Source organism: Sus scrofa, chromosome 8 (assembly GCF_054392235.1).
Source record: "Sus scrofa isolate SSC_HxYL_T2T_F1_AM1 chromosome 8, Sscrofa_HxYL_maternal_Yorkshire_Landrace_v2.0, whole genome shotgun sequence".
In the NCBI taxonomy this organism is placed as follows: Eukaryota; Metazoa; Chordata; class Mammalia; order Artiodactyla; family Suidae; genus Sus; species Sus scrofa.
In genome coordinates, this window is record NC_139390.1 from 116,567,700 (window position 1) to 116,585,681 (window position 17,982).

Consider the following 17,982-nt stretch of genomic DNA (forward strand, 5'->3'; position numbering starts at 1 on the left):
TTTTCTTTTTTGCCATTTCTTGGGCTGCTCCCGTGGCATATGGAGATTCCCAGGCTAGGGGTTGAATCAGAGCTGTAGCCACCGGCCTACGCCAGAGCCACAGCAACCTGGGATCCAAACCGTGTCTGCAACCTACACTACAGCTCATGGCAACGCCGGATCCTTAACCCACTAAGCAAGGGCAGGGATCAAACCCGCAACCTCATGGTTCCTAGTCGAATTCGTTAACCACTGCGCCACGACGGGTACTCCTACTTATTATTTTTAAAATTAATTTTTAATAAAGTAGAAAAGTAAAAGAAAAACTAGGTTTACCTTAAGGCTTCAAGTTCGTCTTATAGATCTTATTAATTTTTTTGATTCCTTTCAGGGCCACACCACAGCATATGGAGGTTCCTAGGCTAGGGATTGAATCAGAGCTGTAGCTGCAGGCCTACACCACAGCCACAGCAATGCTGGTTCCAAGCCACATCTGTAACCTGCGTTGCAGCTTGCAGCAACACAGAATCCTCAACCCACTGAGCAAGGCCAGGGATCAAAGCTGCATCCTCACAGACACTATGTCAGGTTCTTAACCTGCTGAGCCACAATGGAAACTCACAGATCTTACTAAATTTACAAATAGTTTAACTTTTGCTTTTTTTTTAACTTTTTTTTAGGGCCGCACGAAGGCATATCGAGGTTCCCAAGCTAGGGGTCGAATCAGAGCTGTAGCTGCTGATCTGCACCACAGTTCACAGAAGTTCTGAATCCTTAACCCACTGAGCAAGGCCAGGGATTGAACCTGTGTCCTCATCGATGCTAGTCAGATTCGTTAACCACTGAGCTATGATGGGAACTCCTAGTTTAGTTTAACTTTTAGTTGAATCCTAGCTTAATGTTTAGTCATCTTAAGTTGAACAAGCTAGATAATTTTAAACTAATTCAAATCTTTTACTGTCCAGTGCTGTTCTGTAAAACTTTTTCCTTTTATGTTTTTCCTATTCAGTTAGGGCCAAGTCTTTATTATTATTATTATTGTCTTTTTAGGGCCGTACCCATGGCATATGGAGGTTCCCAGGTTAGGGATCCAATCGGAGCTACAGCTGCCAGCCTACACCACAGCCACAGCAACACAAGATCTGACCTGCTTCTGCTACTATACCACAGCTCATGGTTACACTGGATCCTTAACCCACTGAGCAAGGCCATGGTTTGAATCCGCATCCTCATGGTTACTAGTCAGGTTTGTTCCACTGAGCCATAATGGGAACTTCTGCACCAAGTCTTTAAAATTTTACCGATTTTGTGTTATGTTAAAAAGACATATGATTGGGTTCTGCCTATCTTTCATGCCTTCTTTTAGTATGAAATTCTAAGTATTAAGGTTGTGCTTGTGGTATTATCTAACTTTATCTTCAAAGATAGCATGTTTGTTGAATATTCATTACATACTTTGCACTGGTAGGTTATAGGAAAATAAGATAAATATAAGTTAGTTCCAGAGAGATTTTCTGTGATCCAGGGAAATTAATAATCTCATATCCTAGACAATACCCTTCTTCGCTAATATAAACTATTGCTTACACTCTTTTTCTTGCAAGTAATGCCTTTTCTTTATGTATTTAAATTCTTACTGTCAGTGTTATTCATCTTTCATTAGTTGAGTCATCCAGTAAAGATAAATTGCTGGTAAGCAGTGGGAAAATTCAAATAAGACATATGGAAGCAATGTAGGAGAGCAGTTATTGTCAAATAGACATTAGCCTGAATCCTGCTCTTCACTTATTTGATTTGTAATCTTGGCAAGTTATTTAGGCTCTCCGGGCCTATAGTCTCTTCTTTGTAAAATAGGGAAAGTGATACTTCCTAAAATTATCCTAGGGATTAAATAAGAAAACAAATAGCAGTTCCCACTGTGGTGCAGTGGGTTGGGTGGCATCACTGGGGCACAGTCTCTATCGCTGGCCTGGCCCAGTTCAAGGATCCTTTGCAGCAGTGGCTCGGATCTGATCCCTGGCCTGGGAACTCCATATGCCGCAGAGTGGCCAAAAATATTTTAAAAAAAGAAAAAAGAAAGCAAACCTCTTAACACAGAAGCTGGCACATTTTAAGCATGCAGTGATTAAAAACAGTTTTCGTCTTCGAGGAACTTTTATCTCATCTTTACCTAAGAGCCTAAGGATTAAAATATGTACAGAGATATGCTTACAGTTCTATGAGATTACAGTGGAGGGACATCATAATCTGGTCCAGAGACGTCTTTCCAGATGAAGAGTGTTTTTTTGAATATTTGTTTTGTTAACAAAATTGATACGTTGGAGGGAGAGTGTCTGAAGATGGTGTCATAGCTATAACAGTGTGGAAATATGGAACAAGATGAAATATATCTGGGGAACTACAAACAAGTCAGTATGGCTGCAACAAAGGGCCCCTGTTGGGAAACTGTAGAATATACAGCTAAAGAGGTAGGTAGGAGCCATATTATGAAAGACTGTGTGCTCATCTTGGGGAGCCAGTAAAGAATTAGAATCATAATAAAGAGGCTATAGAGTAATGTCAACAAAAATGGTGAGGGTCTGACCAAGCAGGCATTAGCACTGACAGTGGAGAAGGATGATTAGAGAGAACTTTTGAGACTATTATAGAATCTTAAGGTTCTTGGATATGGGAGATGGGTAGAATCCAGAATGACTTTCAGCTTTCTGTGTTACAATTATAGTAATGAGATAGGCTGTCTGGAAAAAGAAAAGCAAGTTTAGGGGAAACAGTGAAGATTCTGAGTTCCATTTTGAATATACTGAAGTTGCAGGGTTATAAAAAAACTCAACATAGATATCACTTATAACTGGAATCTAATATCCAGCACAGGAGTTCCCATCGTGGCGCAGTGGTTAACGAATCCGACTAGGAACCATGAGGTTGCGGGTTCGGTCCCTGCCCTTGCTCAGTGGGTTAAGGATCCGGCGTTGCCGTGAGCTGTGGTGTAGGTTGCAGACGCGGCTCAGATCCTGCGTTGCTGTGGCTCTGGTGTAGGCCGGTGGCTACAGCTCCGATTGGACCCCTAGCCTGGGAACCTCCATATGCCGCAAGAGCGGCCCAAGAAAATGGCAAAAAGACAAAAAAAAAAAAAAAAAAAAAAAAAAAAAAAAAAAAAAAAAAAATATCCAGCACAAATGAACATCTCCTCAGAAAAGAAAATCATGGACTTGGAGAAGAGACTTGTGGCTGCCTGATGGGAGGGGGAGGGAGTGGGAGGGATCGGGAGCTTGGGCTTATCAGACACAACTTAGAATAGATTTACAAGGAGATCCTGCTGAATAGCATTGAGAACTATGTCTAGATACTCATGTCGCAACAGAAGAAAGGGTGGGGGAAAAACTGTAATTGTAATGTGTACATGTAAGGATAACCTGACCCCCTTGCTGTACAGTGGGAAAAAAAAAAAAAAAAAAAAAAAAAACTCAACATAGTTGACTCTAAGGTCCTAGAACTCAGGAAACAGTTCTGGGCTACTGATATAAATTGGAAGTACTTGGCATTTAGATATTTGAAGCTCTTGGCATAGATTCATTCATTTATTCAACAAATTTTTACTTTTTTTTTTGTCTTTTCTAGGGCTGTACTGGCAGCACATGGAGGTTCCCAGGCTAGGGGTCCCATCGGAGGGGTAGCTGCCGGCCTACGCCAGAGCTACAGCAATGCGAGATCTGAGCCACATCTGCGATCTACACCACAGCTCACGGCAATGCTGGATCCTTAACCCACTGAACAATGCCAGGGATTGAACCTGCAACCTCATGGTTCGTAGTTGGATTCATTAACCACTGTGCCACGATGGGAACTCCCATTGTAAGGACTTTTGTCTTATTCTTTGGGAGCTGTGGAAGCTTTGGAAGGATTTAAACAGAAGTGTGACATGAGCTGATTTGTGTGGATGATACTGCTCAGCAATGGATTATAGAATGTAAAGAATAGAAGAGAAAGATTGAGCATTAGAAATACCAAATTTTCAAACTGATTTATTGAGATACAGTTCATACATTTTTAAATATACTCATTAAAGTATACAGTCTGATGGTTCTTAGAATATTCACAGAGTTTTGCACCTATGACCACAGTCTATTTTTAGAATATTTTTGTCACCCCCAAAAGAAATCCCGTAAAGGCACTAACCAGTACCCAACCCTCAGTCCTAACCAACCATCAATACTGTCTCAACACACTGGCATATTCTAGACTATTCACATGAATGGAGTTATACCGTAAGTGGTCTTTTGTGAATGACTTATTCAATTTAGCATGTTTTCAAGGTTCATTTATGTTGAAACATGTGACAATACTTTATTCCTTTTTATTGTTAATACTCTTTTTTATGGATATGTCACATTTTGTTTACCCATTCATCAATTGATGAACTTTTTAAGTTGTTTCTACCTTTTGGGATTATGAATAATGCTCCTGTGAACATTTATATGCAAGTTTTCGTGAACACTGTTTTCATTTCTCTGCACAATTCCTGGGAGGGGAAATGCTCGATTATGTGGTAACTCTGAGTTTAATATTTTAGGGAACCCGCCACCTATTATCCAAAGTGATGGAAACAGCAATGCTTAAGGAGCTAGTGGAGAAGACACTTGAAAAATGGCTAGAGAGCTAGAGAGACAGAGGAGAAAGCCAGAAAATGATAATCACTGTATTTTTCTTTTTCTTCCATATTGCACATATTCAATAAGTTTTATTCGTCATGCTTCTTAAACAATAGTCTTATCCCAGTGATCAAGACTTATTTCAAGCACTAACCATCACCTAGATCCTTCAAACCACTCCATTACAATACTTTCTTTACTAATCTTGTTTCTTGTTTTGCCACCTCTAACTCATTCCAATTCTCTTTTCTCCCTAATTCCATTCCAAGAGTCTCCTGTAGGGATTAAATTCTTAAATTTCTTTATGTGCGTGCCTTTGTTATCTTGCACATACTGAGTGGATACTTACAAACATTTGAGATAGTTGAACTTTTAAATATAAGTTAACAAAGTAGGTAATCCTTTCATTACATGATGTACTTATAAAAGGATTTTTTTTTTTTAATGTGGATATCTTTCTTTATTTTCTTTTGCTTTTTAGGGCTACACCCCCTGCATATGGAGGTTCCCAGGCTAGGGGTCTAACTGGAGTTACAGCTGCCGGTCTATACCACAGCCACAGTGAAACCAGATCCTAGCTGTGTCTGTGACCTACACCACAGCTCATGGCAACACTGGATCCTTAACCCAATGAGCAAGGCCAGGGATCAAACCTGCAACCTCATGGTTCCTAGTCGGATTTGTTTCTGCTGCACCACCACAGGAACTCCTAAAAGGATTTTTTTTTTCCTACACCTGTGGCATGTGGAAGTTGCCAGCCCGGGAATCAGAACCCATACCACAGGAGCAACCCCAGCCACTGCAGTGACAATGCTGTATCCTTTACCTGCTGTGCCATGAGAGAAGTCCTATATAACAATTTCTGATTTGCTTTGAAGATGTTTAAGAAAAGCAGAATTACATTGTGTCCCATTTTAATGTCTTTAACATTTGTTTTGTTTTTATTTAGGCCATTTTATATGATGACAAAGGACAGTGTTTGGAGAGTTTATTTCTTAAGTGCCTTGAGGTATTTTAATGTATCTTATTTTTAAGTTACTGTTAAAAGACCTTTTACCTTATGAGTATTATTAAATAGTATAGTAATGGTACTAATACTAATAATTATAGCTGGTATTTATTGAACATTTTTTTACTAGCCAGACATTGCCAAAAGCTTTTAGGTATTGTTTCATTGACTCTTTACACATCCCTGTGATTCTTATAGGTTAGGAGTGTGGTGATGGAAGGTTAAGTAACTTGTCCACATTCACAGAGCTAGAGTGGTTAGCCTGGAATTTAAACCAGGAAAGTGACTCTGACTCTATTATACGGTTTTGATAAGCAGAGAACTACAGTGGGGTATATTATGTGAGATCATTCCTACTTAAAATATTTTCTCAAATATTCTGTGTTTTCCTCTGTTGGAAAAAGGAAGGGAATGTAACTAAAAGCATATTTTAGTGTAAAGAATAAGGATCTTAGAACTGTTTGTTCCAAGTTCATTTCCCACTTTCACATACTTCCTAGCTAATCTAACCTCTATGTTTAACTTCTTTGCTATAAAATGTAGACCATAGATAGACTTTATGTAAAGTGCCTAGCAGTTTTAGTACAGTGATTCTAAAAGTGTTAAAATGCCTATTCATATCATCATGTTGATTTTGGCCATGGTACTTATTTTTAAATTTTATATGACTTTAATAGTGGTCGTGGAATTTTTTTTTTTTTTTTTTTTTTTTTTTTGTCTTTTTAGGGCTGCACCCATGACATAGAGGTTCCCAGGCTAGGGGTCCAGTTAGAGCTGTAGCCACTGGCCTATGCCACAGCCACACAGGATCCAAGCCACGTCTGCAACCTAAACCACAGCTCACGGCAATGCTGGATCCTTAATCTGCTAAGCAAGGCTAGGGATCGAACCTGGGTCCTCATGGATACTAGTCAGATTAATTTCCACTGAGCCACAACAGGAACTCAGAGATGTGAAATTTTTACACTTATCAAAAGAAGGTCGTGGGATGGAAATCCTATAAAATTGGATTGCGATGATCATTGTACAACTATAAATGCAATAAATTCATTGAGTAATAAATAAATAAAAAGTGAAGCACACACACACAAAGAAAAGAAGGTCTAGGAAAAGCCCTAATTTAATAGATGCTTGTTGGTGTTAACAACTACTATTATTATTTCATTTAAAATTATTTCATGACTAAAAATTAAACACATTATCTGTGATAATACAGATTTTGTGCAGGTTGATAATCTTATTTTTATGCTGCAGTCAGAAATGGTGGCAAGTACTATATTAAAGTGATTAAAAATGCTTTTTTTGAATATGATTTAAATAGCAATTTATAATTTGTAGTAATTATGTGTGTATCTAATTCACATTAATTTATAGATATATGACTGATTATTTAATAGTTCTAATTATAAAAATTGCAGTTAAGTTTTATGGATTCTAAGTGAAGTCCTTGAGAGGAGGCATATTTTCTTGCTTATCTTTGTATCTCTAGCATGTAACAAAAGTCCTCATGGGGTCCTTCATGTGTATTGTTGAATAAACAAATTAGTGAATTTTTTAAAGCTCGTTGATAGTTAACTGTACATAGTAATAAAGAATTTAGTTATTGATTCATTTGTTCAACAACTATTGAATATCCATTGTGTCTTTGCTGGTGCTAGAAGCTTATTGGAACACATAGAAAATTGAATAATTATATATGATGTTGACATATATTCTTTAAAATTTAGGTGAAACCTGGAGATGATTTAGAAAGTGATCGATACTTAATCACAGTTGAGGAGGTTAAAGTTGCTGGAAGCATAGCTGTTAAACAAGATATCATTAAAGGAGCACCTCCATTAAATTCAAAGAGCTTTATACCTTCTGGCCGGTCCCTTGGGTGTCAACCTGCTGGTTTAAAAAGGAAATTTACTGTAAGTTTCTCTGTTGAAAATAATAAATCAATTTATATTTATAAGATTGTTTTAAGAATTAGTGAATTTTGAAGCTATTGTACTGAATTGTTAAAACAGTACTTTATACTATATGCTTAGGTAGAAAGGAAGTAAACCCTAATCTTTTTTTTTTTTTTTTTTTTTTGTCTTTTTGCCATTTCTTGGGCCGCTCCCACGGCATATGGAGGTTCCCAGGCTAGGGGTCTAATTGGAGTTGTAGCCACTGGCCTACACCAGAGCCACAGCAACTCGGGATCTGAGCCGTGTCTGCGACCTACACCACAGCTCACAGCAACGCCGGATCCTTAACCTGCTGAGCAAGGCCAGGGATCGAACCCGCAACCTCATGGTTCCTAGTCGGATTTGTTAACCACTGTGCCACGACGGGAACTCCATAAACCCTAATCTTAAAAAGAAATGAGAATTTGCGTTTTTACTTTTTTTTTTTTTTGAGAATTTGCATTTTAAGTTAGCAAACTTTGCATCTTTATTACTATTTTACTTTGGAAAACATACATATTCCTTTTCTTTTTTCAGACAGTTCATTTCACATCTTTATAGATTATAGAGTAGCTAATAATTGTTTAATATTTTAGGGTTTTCAAGGACCACGGCAAGTGCCAAAGAAAATGGCTATTACAGAAAATAGTGAATCAGCTGCTTCACTTGAGGCTAAGGAAGCTGGTCCTGTTTTTCTTTCTCCAGTCTACAGCACACCTCCTTTGTTTCCTACTGTTGGCAAAAAAGATATAAATTATATGCCAACAGACCCTGACAACCAGGACAGAGAGAGAAATGGCATAGCTTTTTCTTCGGTTGTCTCTACTCCATCCTTCAAGATTAACCCAGAAATGCTATGTGAAGAAAATTATTTTTGCTCTACTGTCAATTCTGTAAATAAGCATTCAGGTTCTTTACTGACCGATGAGCTTATGAAAAGAGATTGTTTGGTATCTCACAATTCAGGAGTTTCACAGAACATTAGAAGTAAAGCCCAGATATTGGCTCTTCTGAAATCCAAATCCACTGGTACATCTAAAGAACCAAATTCTGAGATTACAGGACATTTCCCTCTGATACAACCACAAGGAAGTTTAAAAATTCCTGCTAAACTTGAGTGCTTAATTGAACAGGAAGAACACACTCAGGTGAAGAGCACAGAAAGTTTATACTGCCAACATCAATCAAAAAATACCATGAGAAATAAAAGCCGGTGGGCCATGTATTTATCCTCACAGAGTTCACCTACACATTCTTCTACAGTAGATGGAAATAATACAGGAAAAAATCCTGAGGCCGAGGGAGGTAATATAAATTTAAATTTGAAAGACGCTTTGGTGCAAAAAAGCATGCGGTTTTTAGAAACATGTACTGAAGAGGGAAAAAAGTATAATGAAGACAAGCCAGTAGTTGATAATGATCAATCCTGGAATCAAAAAGTAAAATTAGAATTTCCTTCATTCTGTGAAAGCAGTGCCTTACCAGTTACTTGTGACAACGTAGAAAACGACAGCTTATTATCAGAAAATGACAGCTTATTATCAGAAAATGACATTCAAGAAAATAATAAAAGACTTTTTAATCAAAATGACCAGATGGGCATAAAAGGATCAATTCTCATTACAGAAAAAGCTCAGGAGATAACCATGTATGGAACCCCAGCTAAGGAGTATAAACATCTGCAGATTGAATCTTCACTAAGTAACGATTTTAGGGTCTCTAATGGCATTGCTGACATGTTTTCTAAAAGTAATGCTGATAATGAAAATCTGAACAGTATTCATGAACCACTTGTGGAGATTACTTTTAATCTGAACAATTTTGAAACCAGTGACTCTGAGGAGGAATCACAGGAAAGCAGCAGAATTTCCCACGATTCAGAGGGTTGGGTGAAGGAAACTTTAGTTAAAGACAATTCAAGCTGTGAGAATATAAACTGTGCAGAAGTTGGCAGTGACCATTTGCCTCTCTTAACGTCTAGTGGGGACAGACTTGCAGAGACATTTTCCATGAAAGAGACTCTGCTATCACAATTTTGTGATAAAACTTCTGTAGGTTTTGACACAGGACCTTGGAAAGCTGGAAACACTAGAAAAGAAATAGAGGAGGAGTACGGTGACACCTCAAACAATCTTGACTCATCTTTAGAGTGGACTGAAGATGCAAATGTAGGTAGTAATGAAGGCACTAATAAATCTACTCAGGAAGTCACAGTTAACTATGATTTTGCTTCTCTCCCAAATGAAAGTATAAACACAAATTTACATATCCCTCACTCTTTAAACACAGCCACTAATCAGGATCCTGAAAACAATCCATGGTCACAACAGGCTCAGCCTCAGCCTTTTATTATGGGAACTGACTTACACAAAAATACTGAACAGGTTTTACCATTAACTTCTAGCAGTGGCAACGGCACCCAACTATTAAATGCCAGTCAGAATCACTCTGAAGAATTTCTTGCACTTGATAAATCACATACCCAAGTTTCCAATTCTTCGTTTTACCCTCTGGGAGTAAAATATCCTATATCTAAAGACACAGAATCACATATTCTGGAATCTGAAGATTTGGGAAGGACTAGAAGTTTACCTCATGACAATACTGACATAGAAACTGCCAGAGAGAGCAAACAGTACTGGAATACTCCTAAAAATTCTTCAGAACTTTCTGGATTAGAAAATAGCATTTCCCTATTAAAATCATTGTCTGAACACAGTACTGCTTTAGAAGGCTTGGAAATATTGAAAAAGAAACATACCTCCTTTAAGCAACAAGGAACTCTGCAGACGTATGATCCAGAAAGCAGTCCTGAAGGTTAGAATGGCTTGACTATATTGGATTGTTCTCTTTATAGTTCAAAGGATGAGAAGATGTTTGCTCTGGAGGCTACATTAAAGAATTACATAGTATTTAAATAGGTAATATGTATGCTTGGCAAAATCAATTCTAATAGAAGATAATATAGTGAAAAACAAATTTCATTCCTACCACAGTCCTTCAGTCTATTCCTCAGAAGTAGCCATTTCTTTCCTTCCAAAAATATGTATGTATATAAGCATATGTAGGCACATATAACCAAATATGTGTATGTGTGTGTTTTATAATCCATTCCTGTTGTTATGTATTTTTGGTCAAGTGCTAGGAGATCCTTTATTTTGTCTTTTTAGGGCTGTACCCGCGGCATATGAAAGTTTCTAGGCTAGGGGTCGGTTTGGAGTTGCAGCTGTTGCTGGCTGGCCTACACCACAGCTACAGCAAGGCAGGATCTGAGCTGTGACTTACACCACAGCTCAGGGCAGCTTAACCCACTGAATGGGTGCAAGGATCGAACCCGTGTCCTCATGCATACCAGTCAGGTTTGTTACCACTGGCCGAGCCTCAAGGGGAACTCCTAGAAGATACTTTTTTAGAAAAAATATTTTTGAGTTCATATTGAGATCTCTTAATTCCAGTTCTAAACCAGATTTCTTCCTTTCTTTCCTTTATTATATAATTGTATTTCTCTTTTCTTACATTGGAGAGGGCCCTGGTGCCAAGCAGCATCAGGGTATTTACTTCTCAGTTCTACAGTGCATACTGAATGGTTAAACTGATATCACTACTGGCAAAAAAAATTTTCAGGAGTTCCTTTTGTGGCTCAGCGAGTTAAGAACCCGGCTAATATCCATGAGGATATGGGTTTGATCCCTGGCCTCCCTCAGTGGGTTAAGGATCTGGCATTGCCACAAGCTTTGGCCTAGGTCTAGGTTGCAGAGGTGGCTTGGATCTGGTGTTGCTGTGGCTGTAGCCTAGGCTGGCGGCTGTGACTCCAATTCAGCCGCTAGCCTGGGAACTTCCATATGCCACAGAACCCTAAAAAGAAAACAGCAAAATATTTACAGATTTAAAGCTTAGAAATTCCTTGGAGTTTTTCTTTGTCTTGAAGTTTTTTTGTGTGCTTTGTTTTTGTTTTTTTGATTGGTTTTTGTTTGCTTGTTTTTAGAGTACATCCTGAGTGTAGAGTTGGCATATTATGTTCCAAAATTATTGGGTACTTTTATTTCTTTAGCATTATTATTGTTATCATTTGATTTAAATTTAGTTAAGTTCATTACATTAGGGCCACACCTACAGCATATGGAGGTTCCCAGGCTAGGGGTTGAATCAGAACTGTAGCCACTGGCCTACATCACAGCCACAACAATGACAGATCTGAGCTGCGTCTGCGACCTACACCACAGCTCACAGCAACACCAGATCCTTAACCCACTGAGTGAGGCCAGGGTTTGAACTTGTGTCCTCATGGATACCAGTCAGATTCGTTTCTGCTGAGCCACAACGGAGACTCCCATTATATTCTGTATGAGGGCTTTTTGCCATCCTTGTTGATTTATTTTTATTTCTGACTATATAAAATATTACCCCTCAAAAATCAAAATTATATAAAAACATATACTCAGATTCTTTTCTTATGCCTTCCATCCTATTCTTGCCCACCTGCTGTAGGTAACCATTTTATCATACCTGTGGTTGGTTGGTTTTTTGTTTTGTATTTTTGGCTGCGCCCCCGCATATGGAAGTTCTGGGCCAGGGATTGAAACTGCACCATAGCAGCAACCTGAGCTGCTGCAGTGACGATGTCAGATCCTTAACCTACTGCACCACAAGAGAACTGGTTTTTTTGTTGTTGTTTGTTTTGGGTGGTTTTATTTTTATTTTTTTTTTCAAAAATAAACAGCTCCATGTATAAAGTCTTGTTTCCCCTTATTTAATATAAGGTACCACACTCTATAATTTCTTTAGCGCCTTGCTTCTTTTTTTTTTTTTTTTTTTTTTGTCTTTTTGTCTTTTGTTGTTGTTGTTGCTATCTCTTGGGCCGCTTCTGCGGCATATGGAGGTTCCCAGGCTAGGGGTTGAATCGGAGCTGTAGCCACCGGCCTACGCCAGAGCCACAGCAACTCGGGATCCGAGCCGCGTCTGCAACCTACACCACAGCTCACGGCAACGCCGGATCGTTAACCCACTGAGCAAGGGCAGGGACTGAACCCGAGACCTCATGGTTCCTAGTCGGATTCGTTAACCACTGCGCCACGAGGGGAACTCCGCCTTGCTTCTTTTCACTTAATAATATATCCTAGAAATTGATTCATATCACTTCATAAAACTCATCCTCATTTTATTTGTTTGCATCTATGTAATATTTTACTGTGTGAATGAATTGTCATTTATGCAACTAGTCTCCAATATCTTGCTATTACAAATAATGTAACAATAAGTTACTGTGTATGTCTGTATCTGTATAACCGTATGGACAGAATTTTTGCATGTTGTTGGAAGTGTGTCTTCAGGGCAGATTCCTAACAGTAGGGTTATTGGGTAAATATATATCTCTATTACATACTTCAAAATTCCCCCAAAGGAATCATACTGTTTTTCCCTCCAATAACTTATGGGAATGCGTGTTTGTCCATAGCATTGCCAAATTCTGAATTTTTACCAACCTAATAGATGAGAGTATATTTTATCTTATTTATTCTATTTATTTTTTGCTTTTTAGGGCTGTGCCCATGACACGGAATTTCCCAGGGTACGGGTCACATCAGAGCCACAGCTGCTGGCCTACACCATGGCAATGCCAGATCCCAGCTGCATCTGCAACCTACACCACAGCTTGCAGCAATCCCAGACCGTTAACCCACTGAGCAAGGCCAGAGATCAAACCCACATCCTTGTGGATACTAGTCAGGTTCTTAACCTGCCAAGCCACAGCGGGAACTCCCTGAGAGTATATTTTAAATTTGTATTTCTGTTACTGCAAGTGAAATCGAGCTTTTCCTGTGTTTAAGCATCATTTGTGTGTCTTTTTTCATGAAGTATCTGCTCTACTCTTTGTCTCGTTTTTTAATCATTGTTGGTCCTTTTCTTCACTTTGATGGTAAGAGTTCTTTACATATGAGATATCAGCCGTTTATGACATATGTTGCAAATATCTTTTCAATATGTCATTGATTGGTCTTTTGACTTGGCTTATGGTATGTTGCCAATAGCATTTTCTTAAGAAAAACAGTATTGTAGAACATAAATATGTACTCTTAAATATAAATGAAAAATGTATTTTATGATACCCAAAAGTTAAAATTGAACTCTATTTTAATATCTCAAGGAATCCCTGAGAAAAATAGGAATAAATTATTATACCTAGTAAAATATTTCTTTTAAAAGTAGTTAAATTGATCACAATTGTTATAATTTATTTTCTAAAAAATTAAAAATAAAAAACTTTTGAAAAATAAATGTGGGTAGATATAGTTATATAATATCATATAAGGATATAAATTCCTGTCTTTTGTCTTTTTGTTGTTGTTGTTGCTATTTCTTGGGCCGCTCCCCCGGCATATGGAGGTTCCCAGGCGAGGGCTTGAATCGGAGCTGTAGCCACCGGCCTACGCCAGAGCCACAGCAACGCGTAGGATATAAATTCCTAATGTGAAGATAGAGGAATTATAGAATTTAGTTTTGGGAAATTTATTCTTTTTTTCTCACGTTAGAAAAGAGGTTACTGTTGAGTCTATTTTTGGTAGTTCTATAAAGTAACTAAGCAGTGAATTAGTTGAAAATAAGCAGTTGCTTCTAGGAGAAATGTAGGGTTAGGTTTCTTCAGACCTCTAGTCAGAACGTTTTCATGAGCTGATCTGTACAAAACCTTATTTTATGTGTTTCCATTTAGTATAGTTGATTGATTAACTTTGAACTCATGACCAACAGCCCTGTAGTTCATGCCTGAATGAAACTTAAAATTTTTTTCTACATGAGAAACATCATAGCCTTCTTGTACTTAGGAACACTAGGCAGTACTGTTCTTAGAGAACATTTTAAAATAGCAAAGTCACCAACAAAAAGCCCCCACATGTGAAAAATGTATTAAATAGACCACAAAAAGGACACTTGTTTGTAGCATGAAAGGCGGAACGTTGTCTTGTCCTACCTCAGTTGGGAATGTGTAGGTCAGGCAACTCGTTTTTTGTAGCTTCTGCATGTCTGCAAATGACCTCAAAAACCAGGGTATAGTTTTGGGGGTTACAAATAAACAAGTAGGCAGAGTCTCTGAATAATAAAGAGTGACTTATTTTCTGATATAAATATTTTAAAATGATTAAATTGGTTTTCTTGAGAGAATCTGAGAAAATGGAGTTTTTTTAATTGGAGTGCAAATGAATGACAACATTGTTAAATACAGAATTAGAGAAAAATCAGTTTTACCACCGCTTTAGGATGTGTGAAGGTTATTTTCTTTGGTATGTTAATTTTTTTGTGAGATGACTTGATATATTTTAGAAATGTTAATTTAGAATTTTTTTTTTTTTTTTTTTTTTTTTTTTTTTTTGCTTTTTAGGGCCGCACCTGCGGCAAATGGAGGTTCCCAGGCTAGGGGTCTAATTGAAGCTACAGGTGCCAGCCTATGCCAGAGCCACAGCAATACCAGGTCCGAACTGCATCTGCAACCTGCTTCACAGCTCCCAGCAACGTCAGATCCTTAACCCACTGAGATGCTGGCCTACACCGAAGCCGCAGCAACGTGGAATCCAAGCCACATCTGTGACCTACACTACAGCTTGTGGCAACGCTGGATCCTTAACCCACTAAGCAAGGCCAGGGATCCAACCTGTATCCTCATGGATATCATTCAGGTTCTTAACCCGCTGAGCCATAAAAGGAACTCCATCCAGTGCCTTTTTAAAACTCTTTTTATAAATAACCTCAAGTTCCAAAGTCTAGTTACTTTTGTTTCATTTAGTAGATTCTGAATTTTTACAGTAAAATATTGAAACAAAAGTTTGCAAAAAATGAAGTTTACACCAGATATAGCTATTTTTTTTTTTTTGTCTTTTTTTTTTTTGTTGTTGTTGTTGTTGTTGCTGCTGTTTCTTGGGCCGCTCCCTCGGCATATGGAGGTTCCCAGACTAGGGGTTGAATCGGAGCTGTAGCCACCGGCCTACGCCAGAGCCACAGCAACTCGGGATCCGAGCCGCGTCTGCAACCTACACCACAGCTCACGGCAACGCCGGATCGTTAACCCACTGAGCAGGGGCAGGGACTGAACCCGCAACCTCATTGTTCCTAGTCGGATTCGTTAACCACTGCGCCACGACGGGAACTCCAGATATAGCTATTTTTTTTTAAACAGTAATCACTTTAAAATTATAATCTTATATGGAATTCCATGGTGGCCTAGTGGGTTAAGGATCCAGTGTTGTCACTGCTGTGGCTTGGGTAGCTGCTGTGGCTCAGGTTTGATCCCTGGCCCAAGAACTTTTGCATGCCATGGGCATGGCTGAAAAAAAATTATAGTCTCATTCGTGACTTTAGAAGATGCTGAGATTTTAAAATTTTTATTTATTTATTTTTAGGTTTTTTGTTTTTTGTTTTTTTTTTTCTTCTTTTTTGGCTGTATCCACAGCATATGGAAGTTCTTGGGCCAGAAATCAAACCCAAGCCACAGCAGTGACAACACTGAATCCTTAACCTCTAGACCACTAGGGAACTCTGAAGAAACATATTATTTTCTTTTAAGAAAAAAGTCCCATTTTAAACAGACACCTGGTAAATTGGTTTGGCCTAGCTACCCTGTCCTCCTTTCCGTTATGCAGGCTCACCAGCTTTTCAGGATCTTTACACTTGTTCTGCCTTTCACCTGACCACCTTTACCACTGCGTAGCTGGTTTTTTCTTGTCAGGTCTCAGCATAAATGTTAGGTCCCACGAGATCTCTGTGGATCATCGTACTAAAATAACTATCATATCATCCTATGTTGTGAAACCCTTTTGTTTCAGTCTGAATTTATCTCTCTGCTGTGTCCCCCTCCCTTTGCAAGGGAACCTGTTTTGTTTGCTGTCGTTTTCCTACTGCCTGGCATACTGCACTTAGAAAATAATTAAATTATATTCATTGTCTTATCTACTTTTAGAAATAAGTTTTTAAAAACTTTAGAGCACTAGTATATGTATGATGAATAAGATTTTGGGTTTTGTTCATTATAGCTAGGAAACCATTGACTACAATAGTTTCACAAGCTATACCAAAGTCTCATCCGAACCAGGATCCTCAACAGGTATATATTTTTTTTCTATCACTATATTTCTTTATCCTGGTATAGAATGTTCTGTAATTTATAATGATAAAGAAATACAGAGGGTCTGAAACTATCTTTGTTCAAGACCTCCCCTGTATCTCAGCCTTTTTTTAATCACATTGATGAGCCAAAAGGAATGACCTAACAGTTTCATTTATTTAGTTAGTAGTATTAGAAATTTAAGTATCATTGGTAAGCATTTTGTTTTTTGTGGGTTTTTTCTTTCAGTTTTATTGAGATATAATTGACAGTATAACGTTGTATTAAAGATGTACAACATAACGATTTGATATATGCATATATTGTGAAGTGATTACCATAAACATTCAATTTTGTATTATTTGTTTTTTTAAGGTTTTGCCTACGGCATATGGAAGTTCCCAGGCTAGGAATCAAATTGGAACTATAGCTGCCAGCCTACATCACAGTCATAGCAACAGCAACACCAGATCCAACCTGTGTCTGCAACCTGTGCCACAGCTCATGACAGTGCTGGATTCTTAACCTGGGCAGGCCCAGGGATGGAACCCGTGTCTTCATGGATACTAGTTGGCTTCGTTGCCACTGAGCCACAACGAGAACTCCTAGCATTTTATTTTTATTTTTTTTTCGTCTTTTTGCCATTTCTTGGGCCGCTCTCATGGCATATGGAGGTTCCCAGGCTAGGGCTCTAATCGAAGCTGTAGCTGCCAGCCTACGCCAGAGCCACAGCATTGCGGGATCCGAGCCGAGGTTGCGACCTACACCACAGCTCACAGCAACACCAGATTGTTAACCCACTGAGCAAGGGCAGGGATCAAACCCGCAACCTCATGGTTCCTAGTCGGATTCGTTAACCACTGCGCCACGACGGGAACTCCAGCATTTTATTTTTAAATAAACACAGTTACTAATGGAATGTGCATCCTTGGTGGACACTGTCCAACTTCTCAGACCTTGGAATAGATAAGGTTTCTTGGTCCACCTTGATTTGCATGGTCATTGGTTTGTATCATAGCAGTTTCCTAAAACCCAGCTTCATAGATATGTCACTAAAAGAAATGACATGAGATCTGATGTTGAAACAATACTACTTTGAGTTAGTAGTTTGTTCAGTTTATGATAGATGTCTAATGACAGTGTATACACTTCCCTTTTTCTTTTTTAAACTGCAGCATGCAACTGCTTGATAGGGGATCTCAGTTCCCAGACCAGGGATTGAACCTGGGCCATGGTGGTGACAGTGCCAAATCTTAACCACTATACTACCAGGGAACTACTGCCTCACTTTTTTTTTTTTTTTTTTTTTGGTCTTTTTGC

The 17,982-nt window shown here is 38.5% G+C and overlaps 1 protein-coding gene across 33 annotated transcripts in view; it reads left to right on the forward strand.

Annotated features, from left to right (window-relative positions):
* ZGRF1 (zinc finger GRF-type containing 1) overlaps positions 1-17,982 on the forward strand; it is a 77,916-nt gene that overhangs the window by 6,802 nt on the left and 53,132 nt on the right. For 23 of the 33 annotated variants that reach the window (XR_014813151.1, XR_014813149.1, XR_014813154.1 and 20 more), the window contains 4 exons: positions 5,578-5,637; positions 7,365-7,550; positions 8,168-10,388; positions 16,592-16,662. Coding sequence is in view for 24 of the 33 variants with exons in the window: in XM_084973150.1 (XP_084829276.1) it covers positions 5,578-5,637; positions 7,365-7,550; positions 8,168-10,388; positions 16,592-16,662 (2,538 nt within the window). In the remaining 9 variants the exon portion in view is untranslated. The remainder of the gene's footprint in view (positions 1-5,577; positions 5,638-7,364; positions 7,551-8,167; positions 10,389-16,591; positions 16,663-17,982) is intronic. The other 10 variants (XM_084973170.1, XM_084973169.1, XM_084973164.1 and 7 more) reach the window with 2 other exon arrangements.